At 43.2% G+C, this 13,488-nt stretch overlaps 1 protein-coding gene across 1 annotated transcript in view; it reads right to left on the bottom strand.

Moving 5' to 3' along the window:
* Positions 1-13,488, bottom strand: part of Dclk2 (doublecortin like kinase 2) — a 94,817-nt gene that overhangs the window by 22,177 nt on the left and 59,152 nt on the right. Inside the window, exons 5-8 of the mRNA XM_042701854.1 lie at positions 11,055-11,149; positions 2,292-2,364; positions 1,167-1,275; positions 364-421 (exon numbers count right to left, since the gene is read on the bottom strand). Coding sequence (XP_042557788.1) covers positions 364-421; positions 1,167-1,275; positions 2,292-2,364; positions 11,055-11,149 — 335 coding nt within the window. The remainder of the gene's footprint in view (positions 1-363; positions 422-1,166; positions 1,276-2,291; positions 2,365-11,054; positions 11,150-13,488) is intronic.

Raw genomic sequence — 13,488 nt, forward strand, 5'->3', positions numbered from 1 at the left:
ATGTGAGCACCACTCCTGCTGTGCAGCAGGTGAATATCAGCTGACTGGGATCCATTCTTCTGTCCTCTGCCAGCCCCTGTGGGGCCAGCGCGGGTAACATCTCAGACCCCACAGAGTACTTAGCACCACTGCTCGATGGGGTTAGATTTTGAACTAAGCATCTCCCAGAAAAGAGAACGTATACTTTCAATAGTCAAAGATCAAATCAGTTGATCCACTTGAGATTCAACATTTCCCCAGGATCACCGGCAGCCGACTCCTGCTCCAGTGCTCCTCTCAGCTCCCCACTTACAACCCTCCTCACAGCAATCATCTCACCAGATTACTTTAGGCTGTTGTGATGCAGTAGCTATGCGTACGTACCTTTCCGCAGCATTTGGCTTTGTCTATGATCTTCAGTGCAAACTCTTTTCCAGTGGACCTAGGAATAATGTGAGAGGACCATTAAAGCCAACTCAGGTGTCATAGCATATGCCTGTGACCCTGGGTATTCAGAAGTCACGATCTGGGAAGGCGGTGTCTGAGACCAGCCTAGGCAAAAGCTTTCTGAGACTGCATCTCAGCTTCTAGCTGGACACAGGGGTGCACATGCCTGCCGTCCCAACAACACAAAGAAGTTGCACAATTACAGATGTGAGCCATGAACACCCAGGGCCCAGAGCAATGCTGCTCTTAAACACAGTTGGGGCTTACCTACCCATAATTCCTGCTCGATCAGCTGTTATCTGACAGGATGTCTGCAGAAATGAAGTGAGCTGGTACTCCGTGCAGACGGTGAATGAGGCCAGCACAGGACAAAGCTAAGGAGACACTTTCCTATCTAAAGTTCCCCTTCCTTACTGGCTCACGAAGGAGATCTCATATATTAGATATATCTCTAAGTGCCAAAGCACACAAATAGTTTGATGTGCATGCATGTGATTCTCCTGTCACACTGCTTATAAGTGTGCCAAATAGCCCATCCAAGGGTGGACTCTTACAGGGATGTGTGTAGGGGCAGGTAAGAATAAACGAAAAGAGGGTAAGTTTGATCAAAGCATGTTACTATGCATGCCTGGAAGTATCACAGTAAAACCCCTTAGTGCAATTATTATCTATTAATAAAAATACTTTGACAGAAGAGAATAAACTCAAAGGAGATGAGCCAATCGTCACCCTCTCCTCACCGGTCCATGCACTCTTTGACAACTGCAAAATTGCCATCTCCAATGACTTTCCCAATTCTGTATTTCTCCAGAAGAGTTGAGGATTCGGAGCACCTGTTCCCATTCACACCTGAAAACAGAAATCAAATAAAGTATAAGAAAAAGGCTCCAGGAAACATGGGCATTTCACAGTGATTTCTACCTGTTCGCAAAATGATAAATTGCAATGTATCTATTCTCCAGTCTCCGGTGAAAACCCAAGAAAACCCCTTGGTGTCCTTCCTTCCTCAAGAGAACACCTGAATCACCAATCTTGGGTTGACTTTCTTCGCTGGAGTAGGAAAATGACAAAATCAGTCTCCTGACAAATCCCTAAAATAAATATCAGCTGAAATCAATGATTAGCTCTTGGGTAAAAGGGAAGTCTAACTAGAACTTTCCCAAACTCTTCGGTCCATACCGCAAAACAAGGAAAGGGACGGTGGTGAGGATCAATCTTTAGGAATATCCTGAAGATTCACCTAAAGATGATTTTTAGTAAAGAAATACTATGCAGTAAGATGTGCAGTGGTGACAGGCAGACAGGGATGTGTAAGATGGGAACACTTGTCACAGCATGTTCTGGTGCCCAGTGTATAGCAGACGCATATCTGTGTTATCTAATTGAGTCAAAGGAAACACATTTAAGAATTATGCGCCAGGCGCTGGTGGTTCACACCTGTAAGCCTAGCTACTCAGGAGACTGAGATCTGAGGATCGCAGTTCAAAGCCAGAGGGGGCAGGAAAGTCCATGAGATTCTCATCTCCAATTAATCACCAGAAAACCACAAGTGGCACTGTGGCTCAAAGTGGTAGAACATCAGCCTTGAGCAAAAGAGCTCAGGGACAGGGCTTAGGCCCTGAGTTCAAGCCCCATGACCACCACCAACAATATAAAAAGAATTGTGAACAAATCATCATTAAGGAAGTTCATACCAATGAGATTGTTCCTGTCTTGAAATGATCCTGTTCTGTCACTCACTAAGACTAATGAGGTTAGCATGTGGTATGGCCATAGCCCAGTTTGGGAAAAACAGGTTTGGCGATGAGCATCGAGTTCACATGGATGATTTCCTGTACCAAGGTAAAGATCAGATTGACAGCTACCTTCAGGACTCATGCAGCGATCAAGTTCTAGTCCACCATTCACATTGGAAGAAGATCTGCCATGCGTGGAAGTCTGCAAGAGGAGGAGAGGGGCAAGTCTGTATTAGGATACCTTTACACGTCTTCAGCTTCCCAATCCCTGAATAACAGAGTGTTCATGGAATGCAGAATCTATTAGTACAGAAATAGGAGAAACATGCCCTTCCTTATCTCTTTCTTTATATATAATTGTATTGTATTTCTTTCTTAGACATATTTTCTTTCTAATTTGTTTTTCAGGTTTTTTTGTTTTGTAGTACTAGGCCTCATGCTTACCATTGGAGCCACGCCCTTTCTATTCAGATTTGCTTCTAGAAAACTGGCGTATTATTTACTTTCATGTTTTGATAATCTGTATTACTTTTTACTTCCACAAAACAAAGGAGGCTTTAAGGCATCACAGTTGAACAAAATGCTTATTATTGGTTAAATAAGGCTTATATTTATATTTATTTATTTATCTATTTTTGTTGGTCGTGGGGCTTGAACTCTGGGCTTGGGCGCTAACTCTCAGCTCTTCAGCTCAAGGTGAGCATGCTACCGCTTGAGCCACAGCGCCACTTTGGGTTTTCTAGTGGTTTATTGGAGATAAGAGTCTCATGGACTTTCCTGCCAGGGCTGGCTTTGAATCATGATTCTCAGATCTCAGCCTCCTGAGTAGCTAGGATTACAGGCATGAGCCACTGGCACCTGGCTATATTTATTTATATCTATATATTATATATATTTCTAATAGCTTCAGATTAAACACCTGGCTCCACAGAGTTCAATCATCTTACTGACCAACAGTAAAACATAATTAATGATCAATTTCAGTATTTGTAGCATTTTTAATTATACTTAAATAGCTGTGCAGGGGAGTTACCATTTACAAACAGTTTATGAATACAATGCATCTTGCTCCAGGTCAGCCCTTTCAATACTCTCACCCGCCCCTCCCCAACCCACCTCTCCCCTCAGTCTTCTTAAATTTGTAGGCTATACATTGAATTCTTGACTGGTTTTTGTGGTCTTATTTATTTAGGCACTAAATTAGAAGGGATACAGCAATTGGTAGAACTCTATAAAAGAATATTTTAAAGCTAGAATGTTTAAAATCAAGGCCCCGGGAGAGAACTTTGTGAGTAGAGCTATGGCTCAGGTTGTAGAGTGTCAGCCTTTGGTGAACAAGCTAAGAGACAGTCCCCAGGCCCCAAGTTCATGCCCTAATACTGGCACAAATAGAAAAAAAAGCATTTAGAAAAGCCTACAGAATTAATAGAAGTGAGGTCTTCGATACGTACCTGTATTTGAAAATAAGGCTTTCCTGCACAAAATGAATTGCATAAGAAGATAAGGGAATCGTTCTAGTAAAATGCTGCTGAACAGACATGAGACATGGTGATTTTCCTTTCTCCCGCCTCACTATTGAATACCACCTGAAGCTACCACCTTCATGTTCTAAAGACTGCCAAGATGACTTCTCCCCGGTTCATAATCCATGAGTGCACTGAAGACACCGCTGTGCGTCTTCGTGATGCAGACTTTTCTGCTGTTGCTCTCAGTGGGCAGCGTCCACACGGCCCTTTTACCACTCAGTGGGGACTGCGGGGGTGGCAGCCTTGTACCAGGCAAGCCTGCTTAGTGCTGCAGCTCCGCAGCAGACAGTGCCTGCCAGTACTGCAGCTGCTCTGCTTCAGCTGCTGTACTGTCCTTGGTGTTGACCTAGTCCAGGACAGCAAACCATGTGTGTAAAGAACTTATTCAGAAGTATTTGCCACTGCCTCCACCTCTGTCCATCACTTGTCTTCCTGAGCTCTCTCTCTCTCTCTCTCTGAGTCTGGAGGTTCTTATACCAGGGGCTGTGTTTTGATTGGTTGACCCTATTGTAATTAGATGTTTTAGAAGGTAACATTTTATTGGTCAGGTCCTGCACCATTCTGATTGGTTAATTCATAATCAGCTCCCTTCTGCAAACCCTCTCCCCAGGAGGACAGGAAGGTTATTGAGACTAGAAGGGGCGAGGAGGGGCAGAGGTGGAATGTTTGAAAGTGTATCATCTGTATCTGGATTCTGGTCCAGGAGTTCTACCTAATTTGCTCTTGGTAATGGTCACAAGTGTGCAGGAAGAACCACGAAACAGAGCTGTTTTTATTAAGGATCAATCTAAGTGGATAACCTCTCATCACTCAGTGTGCAATGAAGCGGGGCTCTTTCAGAGCAGAAGTGAAGCTGGGTTTTCTCCACACTCTGGAGGGATTGCTGAAAACAGGAAGTGCCCACTGTTGAATGGAAGGTAAAGCCTTCCCGGGAACCTGGGAGATATGCAAATGAGCAGTGAGGGCGTAAGAGATGCAGCCATGACTAACAAAACTCCAAGTTTTCCTGGCCCCAAAAAAGAAAAGCTTGCATTTTCCTGTCTCTGGTAAGAGAATTTCTCTCTCACTGACTCAAGGATTAACTTAGCACCTGAGAAATCAAATGTATTTGTGACTAACCTGGTTTCATTTCTATTGTCAAAATAACAATATTTACTACCATCAAAGCTGCAGTCTTTGCATGTAGCTACATGCCAAAAAGACCTAGGAAGGGCTAAAAAGTTATATCACCAGGCTGCACTCAGATTGATTGTAAGCAGAGCCCACATATCAGCGTGTGTGTGTGTGCGTGCGTGCGTGTATGTGTGTGCGCGCGTGTGTGTGTGTGTGCGCGCGCGCGTGCGTGTGTAATGCTGGGGTTGTCAGGACCTTGCACTCATTTGCTGGGCAGGCACACTATCACTTGAGCTACATCCCCAACCATTTTCATTTTTATTTATTTTTCAAATAGAACATCCAGCCTTGGACCATAATCCTTTTACCTAGTTTGCCACCTTTCCCAGAAATTGGGTGAGATGGTTTTCATTAACTTTTTGCTTCACTGGCTTTGAACTGTAATCCTCCCAATCTCTATAATTACAAGGGTTATCTTACAAGTTGAAGTACCTGGCTGAAGTATCCACAATGAGCTAACACATAGCCCTGGTTGACAATGTCTGGGGAAGAGGTTTCTGAAAGCAACTGTAATTAATTGTCCAACTACCATGAGTTCTCTGACACTCAAGTTGCCTACAGCCATAGAACAACCTTCCTTTTGCAAGAAAAAGAAACACTTGTGTGATTTATTGACCAAAAAAAGAGAAAAAGAAAAGATGGCTTCTGATACTAAAGATGAAAAAAGAAACACCACCCAGAAGTACTGTAGATAGTATTTGTTAATAGATTCATGAATTGTTTTGGTGGCTTAGGAATGCATTTAAGAAGAGCAAGCTCTATCACTCGCATACAGTAAGCATCAATGGTGTCACCTGAAATGGTATTTCTGATCATTGGGAGTACTTGAATATGTAAGAAGATACTTTTTGGGGGGGCTGGGCTTTTGTCTAGGTATCATGGTTTCCTCCATACATGGCACATGCTGCTAATGGTGGAGACCTCACCATGTGTGCATGCAAGGTGCTGGCTTACTGGACTTCTGCCCACTAAACATGCATGGCTACACTGTTTGGCAGTCAAGTTTTGCCTATTTCTGGGATGCCAGGCTGGTAGAGCTGCAGCCCCTAGGTCACAAATCCAGGGGTTACCCTCTGGATCCCTGTAAGTCTAGCCACCAGCCAGTGACCTGTACCGTGCTCACATGCTGAATTTCTGGTGGTTCACTTTCACAAATAATGGGATATTCCATGTGTAAATGTGCTATTTCTACTTAAATAAAGTTCTTACAATGGATCCAACTTGTATAATGATTTGTTTGGAAAATCTCTCTCCATCTACACAAAGACCAGCTGCAGCTCAGATGAGCCTTAAATCCCCCTAAACACCACACACTCAGTGAGCCTCTGAGCATGCTGGTCCATGTGGAATCTAGTGTTCAAGGTGTAATTTATTATTATTATGTGTGTGTGTGTGTGTGTGTGTGTGTGTGTGTGTGTGTGCTAGCATTGACACTTGAATTCAGAGCTTCAAGCTCTTGCTTGGCTTTTTCTGATCAAGGCTGGCACTCTACCACTCGAACTACAGCTCACCTTCTTGTTTTTGCTGGCAAATTATAGACAAGAATCTCACAGTGTGTTGTTTTTTTTTTCTTCCTTGGCTGGCTTTGAAATGTGATCCTCAGATCTCAACCTCCTGAGAAGCTGGGATTACAGGCGTGAGCCATTGGTGCCTAACCTATGATTTGTTTGGTTAGTCGTCAAAACCTTCATTCTTAGCTTCCTCTTGTTCTTTCCTCACCCTCGCTTTGCATCCCTTTGCTTCATGTCTAACAAAATCAATTATGTGCAATGATGGAGTTACCATGGGAAATATGGAGGATTCTGGGCCAAGGAAAAGAGCCTAAATGTTCAGTTGCTTTGTACCGAAAATGATTCAGTAGCTTTAAAATATGACAGAGGAGCCAGAGCTTGAGGGACAAGCCGAACTGTCTACGGTCGGCAGCCATTGTGGATTTACATTTCACAGCTTGGAAAAGAAGTTTCCAAGTTCACGAGGTCAAAGAGTTACGTTTCAGCTCTGCCAATCAGGATGAGCTACGGCCTGGGCTTTCTTCACACCTTACAAATCTGGACAAGCGTTCACCACCGGCAGACCCAGGAGACCCCATCAGATAAAACATCAGCACACCAGGCGGTTTATCATCTCAAGATGTCGGCTAGCGCTCCACATGGACTTTTTCCTTCCTTCTTTCACCCAACAAGAATGCTCGGAGCAGAGGCCCACAGCCTCAAACCCAGACATCGCCAGCCACTCTGAAGCCCGAAGTCATGACTGCCTACAAAAAGTCTTCAATTCAGACGCGGATGATGAATGAAAGTTCAGGGAAATGCTTTCTTCATCTATCTGGCAGCCGATGACACATTTAGTACTCTTTATTGCCTCTCTGTCCCCAAGAAAACGCAGTGATTTAAGCAGACGAAGTATTTCTGCAGGGGCGAGCTCCCCGGCAGATCGAAGGGACGGGAGGACTGGGTAAGAGGAAACAGATCACAGGCCAAGGGCAAGGAGAAACGCCGGGAAGATGAGGACTCAGAGACGGAGACAAGCTCAGCCTTCAGAGAGGAAAAGAAGAACAGACAGGGAGAACTCAGCCTGAAGAGCAAGAGGACGGGAGAGAGACCACAGTGAGGGGGAGGGAAGTCGGTGAGCTTCAGAGAGGAGGCTGGGCAGCAGGGGGGTGAGGCACCTCCAGGTGGAAATTGGGGTGGCTGATAGATGAAAATGGAAGGAAGCTGGTGTGGTAGGCAGACTCAGAAATGGCTCCCCGTTGGGGCTGGCTGGGAAGGTGGCTCAGTGGTAGAGCGCTTGCCTTGCATGCATGAGACCCTGGGTTCGATTCCTCAGCACCACATAAGCAAAAAGAAAAAAGCGGGAAGTGGCGCTGTGGCTCAAGCGGTAGAGTGCTAGCCTTGAGCTGAAGAGCTGAGGGACAGCGCCCAGGCCCAGAGTTCAGGCCCCACGACTGGACCCAAAAAAAAAAAGGCTCCCCGCAAAGCCTCCCTTCTGGATTTTTTTCACGCTCTTCCATAGTTCTCCTCTCACCCCGAAGTGGCTGGGAGAGGAGCCAATCTGACTCCTGACACATTACAGAAGGACGGAGGCCGGCCTCTGAAGTCTGGTCCTAGAATCAGGTGCTTCTGGGAGGTCCTGGCTCTTCAGGATCACTGGGGGAGGGGGGGGAGGAGTCAGTCAGGATACCTGGGAACATGAGGAACCCAGGTCCCACGCTGACAGACAGCACTCATCTAACAGTAACGGAAGGAATCACCCTGGAAGTGGAGCCTCCCTTCCCATCAGGCCTCCCGGAAACTGCAGCCCAGTAGATCACACAGCCTAAGCCGCCACCACCTAGCTCTCGGCTCCTAGGAGCCTCACCCACAGGAACAGAGTGAAATAACTCGGATGGTTGTGTTAAACTCCTAAACTGTGGCACAGTTTCTTCCTAATAGAGCCGTACAGAGGTTAGTCTTTGGGTTGGAAGATGCATTTGCTGCCCGTCCTGCTTACTCACTGCAACGGGGTCTTACTTCTTTCCCTGGGCTGATGTCAAATCAAGATCCTCCTACTCCCTAACTCCTATGTAGCTGGGATTATAGAGATGAGCTATTTTACCCAGCCCTGGTATCTTTTTCGAAGAGTAAACCAAAGTGGCCCTGAGATTCTATCATCAAGAGAGTAAATGTCATACACACCGCCTTATTTCTATTTTTAATTCTTTCAGTGGGTCTATCAGAATATAATTGTCAAAAATGGGACCAAAGAGGGGAAACTGTGACAGACATCACATTTTTCTTACCTTTCACATCACTTAGCTCAATCCCCCTGAGTAAAACTCAGATGGTAAAAACCCAGGGGCACCCACAGCCGAGTCCCCACACAAAGAGACGTGAGGTTTCCTTGCTCCTGCCAATCCTCTGATGGGTTGGGTAGATATTACCTATCTCTGGGGCCATTAACGCAACTAACTAGGATAAATAGTTCCTGCTTGTGAAATGCAGTCTTTCATTGTCAGACCTACCCTCGGAATTGATCTTAATAAGCTATTTTAAACGAAGGAAAAGGAAAAGGCATAGCACTAATGCATAGCAATTATCTGTAATTCTTAATTGGAAATGTCACTGAACAGACACAATGATCCAAACATGGACAGAGGCTGACCAGAGCATTACAAGGGTACTCAGTATACACAAATGACACGGCTACAAACTGTTGGAAAATAGACACACCCCACATTGCAGAGAACTGTAACGAGATGAAATTTCCACAAGGCAGGACCCCTGAGAAAAGCCAATGGTGACAGACCCATGGCTTTGTGACCCAGCAGATTCCTTTAGCCACTAATAGTTGAGGTAAAATTTGGCAATCTGAAATCAGCCTTCAAGTGAGGGGAGAAGGAATAGACTCTCCAGCTGCTACCTCCAATCCTCCTCCCCCACTCCTCCGCTTCCCTGGTAACTTAGCTGTAATCCTGGCATTTCACAGGTCATGTAAAGTCCATAATCCATATCCAACAAACGGGAGAAAAGCAAATGGAGACGTCCACAGCTGTTCACAATGCCTGCAAGACCTCAGCTGGTAGACAGGTGGGGCAGGTCAGGGAAAGACCACGCCCCTTTAACGGGAAGTTCCTTTGCTCAACAGATGATGCATCTGTTTCTCTTGTGGTAGGAGAAGCAAGCAGGGAGTGTACCAGTGTGCTCTCTGCGAAGGCTGCTTTCTATAGTCATTAAGCTACACCTCGCGCTCTCTGCGAAGGCTGCTTTCTATAGTCATTAAGCTACACCTTGCGTGGAAGAAATACACTTTACCTAATTTTTCAACAACAAGGCAATCTATCATGGGGTTTTAAAGCCCCATGGATCTTCACGCCATAAATATCAGGAAGGGGATGTGTGTCCAGGGTTACTGTGTATTTTCTGGAGACAGCAACTTTGTCCAGTCATGAAGCTGTGGTTTCGGCTATTTCCCTCTGCGAGATTTCCAACAAAGCCCAATTTTATTAGTCATGTTAACATCATGACTCAGAGGAAGATTTTAAAAGAGTTTTGATGGTGTTTTCTCAAGGCTTTTGCCAAGGCCAATCATTCTGACTGTAATTAGTAAGGTTTTTTTTTTTCCTTTCTTTGTCTGCTTACAAAGCAACAACAACAACAACTGTAGACCTCTCTCCTTCTACTGGTGTCCCTCACCCCACCCGTCTCACTTGATATTTTTATTTTTTGGATGTATTAATTGCACTTTACCATGATATTTTGGATGTGCATATAATATACTTTGCTCAGAACAACCCTCACTATTGCTTTTTCTTGCCCTGCCATTCCCAGAATCCTCCACTGGTCAACAGCTTTAACAGAGGCTCCTTATACTGTCTTCATACACAGGTGCATTGTATTTTGAAATCATTCACCCTCCATCTTCCCTTTCTCTTCTTCCCTTCCCTTCCTCTTCCTATGCACTACATGTATGTGTATGTACATGTGTGGATGTATATGTAAATCTATTTATGTAGGTGCATGCACACAAGTACATGTTCATGGTTCATGTGGCTTTTAGGCCTACCTACTCATTGTGAGTTAAAACATACAGCATTTGACTTTTTGAACTTGGCCTCTATTTTATTTAACGTGATGTTCTACCATTCCACCCATTTCCTTTCAAATGACATGATTTTTATCTTCCATGGTATAGACATCCTACCTTCTTTATCCATTCCTCTGTTGTTGGGTACCTTGGTCTATTCTGCCATTTGGCTAGTATGAAAAGTGCAGCGATAAACATGAGTTTGTTTTCTTCTATGTTGATTTGTACCCCTTTAGATAGGTGCCCAATTGATGAGTTCATAGGTAGTTCCATTTTTAAAAATCGGTCTATTTCAAAGAATTTCCATACTGAATTCCATAGTGGCTTCATTGGTTTACGTTCTTCCTCAACAGTGTGTAAAAGTTCCTTTTTTCCTACACTCTCACCAGCAATTGTCGTCGACTGATTTCTCAGTGCTTCAAAAAGATACATCTTAGTGTAGTTGTGACTTGTATTTCCATTTTCTTTATGGCTAAGGACCTGGAACATTCCTTCTTGTATCTATTAGTATTGGTAAATTTTTAAACTGTACTCATGCCTCCTCCTGCTCCCCCACCAGACAAATAAAACTGTTAAGTTTTAGAATTTGAAATAACAGTCACACAAATACAACACATGCCCTAATTCATACCTTTGACCCTCTGAAACTTCCTGGGCTGGTTGGAGAAGAGCTGGAGGATTTCGTGGACTTAGGTGTAGAGAGTTGGCTGCTGGGAGTTCCATTAACTAGCCAGGAGACAAGAGAGACAGATCATCAACCCAATGACCAGACTCGGTAAAAAAAAAAAACACACAAAGCACATGCATGAGACAGCTCCAAGGGAATTTACGTTCATTGAAAGCTCTAAGCAGATGGCAAATCAGCAGAAAAGCAGAGATGATATATCTTACTGAGTTACAGACAAAAAACAAAAGTCAGACAGGGAGTGAAATTAACATTATTCTCAGTAATCATTGGCAAACAATGGCATAAGCAAATATATACAACAGTATGGAATTAGAGGTGAGAACTTGTTCATACTATCTGCCTGCCAGAAAATATACAGAAATGACTGGCTGTTATACCTGCTTTGTGATGAAAGTTGTTCTATAACCTCCAGCATCTTCCAATACCGCTATCTTGGAGTGTATACATACCAACTTGACTCACCAAAATACTCATTTTTTTGTCGTTTTTTGTGTTTTTTGTTTGGCTGGTCCTAAGGTCTGAACTCAGGGCCTGGGCGCTGTCCTGGAGCTTTTATTTTGCTCAGGGCTAATGCTCTACCACTTTGAGCCACAGTGCCACTCCTGGTTTTCAGGTGGTTAACTGGAGATAAGAGGTTCACAGACTTTCTTCCCTGGGCTGGCTTTGAACCATGATCCTCAGATCTCAGCCTCCTGAGTAGCTAGGATTACAGGTGTGAGCCATCAGTGCCCACCTGACCAAAATGTTCTATGACTCTCCCAAGTTAACTCTGTCATCATCCAAATACATTTCTTTTGTTTGTTTGCATATTCTTTTTTGTTTGGTTTTGGTGGGGAGTACTGAATCTAGAACTTATTCATACCAGTCTCTCCTTCTATTCTATTTTCTTCACATCTTAATTAATCAAAATTAATTAATCAAAATTTCCTAGCTATTTATATACCTTCTCCAAACTTCCATAAGTTTTTTCAGCTGAAAGTTCAAATTCAATTCTTCATAAGGAAGAACATGGCCCTAGCGTTCAGAAGGTATGGTTAATAACTAGCATCCTCTGTTGGACAGAATCCCAGTCACATATTTCTGTTATAGCAGGATTCATGCTCATTTCCAATTGTATCACCTATACCTATTTCTGTAGCGATTTTGGAACTGAAAGGTAGTTTATGATCAGTATATTATTTCTAATGAATATTTGTAACATCCCTAATTATTAATCTTCTAAGTTTTATTCTCAAAGTAGATGAAAACTGCCATTCACTTTTATGAAAAGATGTTTTTTAAACACAAGGGAGCATATGCCTACTGCTTCAGATAATGCTGCTAAGAATAGAAAACAAAATGCAGAGGGAAAGGCCATGAATAGGTGACTTGAAATGTGAATACCAATTCTTGATGGAAGGAAGAAGCTAAAGAAATATTTATAACTCAATAAGTTGCTTTCAAACAGGGATATCCATGTTTATGAATTCTTGTCTATTTACTGCTCATTGAACAATTTGGTAAACCTGACTTTTTCAGTTATTTCTTTTTTTTTTTTAATTTTTTATTGTGAAAATACCATACAGAGGGGTTACAATTACATGGGCAAGGTAATGAGTACATTTTTTATCAAGCATTGTTGCCTCCTCCTTTGTTTCCTCTTCCCATCCCTTCCCATCTCCTCCTCCCTCAGTTATTTCTTAAAGTCAAAAAAAACTTTAATTTTTCTAACTCTAAACCTCTCACATTATTTAGATTTTTTTCTCTAACAAATATATGGGGTACTTAGAAGAATAGTGCAGCAAAAAAAAAAAATCACACCATTCATGAGAAACAGAGGGAGGTTATTTTTGTTATTTCTTAAGTTAATTTCAATGAGTTCTGTTTTTAATTAAAAGATGGAGCACAAAAGATTTTTAAGGATGAAACTATGCTGTATGGTACTATAATGGCAGACATACATTATCATTAATTTTCCAGAATCACATACAACATGAAGAAGAGCCTAGTGCAATCTACATGTGTGGGGTGACTACACCTAAAGCTGCTCTAAAAGCAGTCTCTTAAAAACAATCTCCTTCAAAGGGATTCCCATGAAAGAAATATTATCATGGGCAATAAACTACTAAGCTTGCTGAGACAGAATTTCACTTTTTTTTGTTTTGTTTTGTTTTTTTTTTTTGGTCAGTTGTGGGGCTTGAACTCTGGGCCTGGGTTCTGTCCCTGAACTCTTCAGCTCAAGGCGAGCACTCTACCACTTGAGCCACTGTGACACTTTTGGTTTTCTGGTAGTTTATTGGAGATAAGAGTCTCATGGACTTTCCTGCCTGGGCTGGCTTTGAACCGTGATCCTCACATCTCAGCCTCCTGAGTAGCTAGGATGACAGGCGTGAGCCAC

Source organism: Dipodomys spectabilis, unplaced genomic scaffold (assembly GCF_019054845.1).
Source record: "Dipodomys spectabilis isolate Male_0828 unplaced genomic scaffold, ASM1905484v1 ptg000297l, whole genome shotgun sequence".
Taxonomy (NCBI): Eukaryota; Metazoa; Chordata; class Mammalia; order Rodentia; family Heteromyidae; genus Dipodomys; species Dipodomys spectabilis.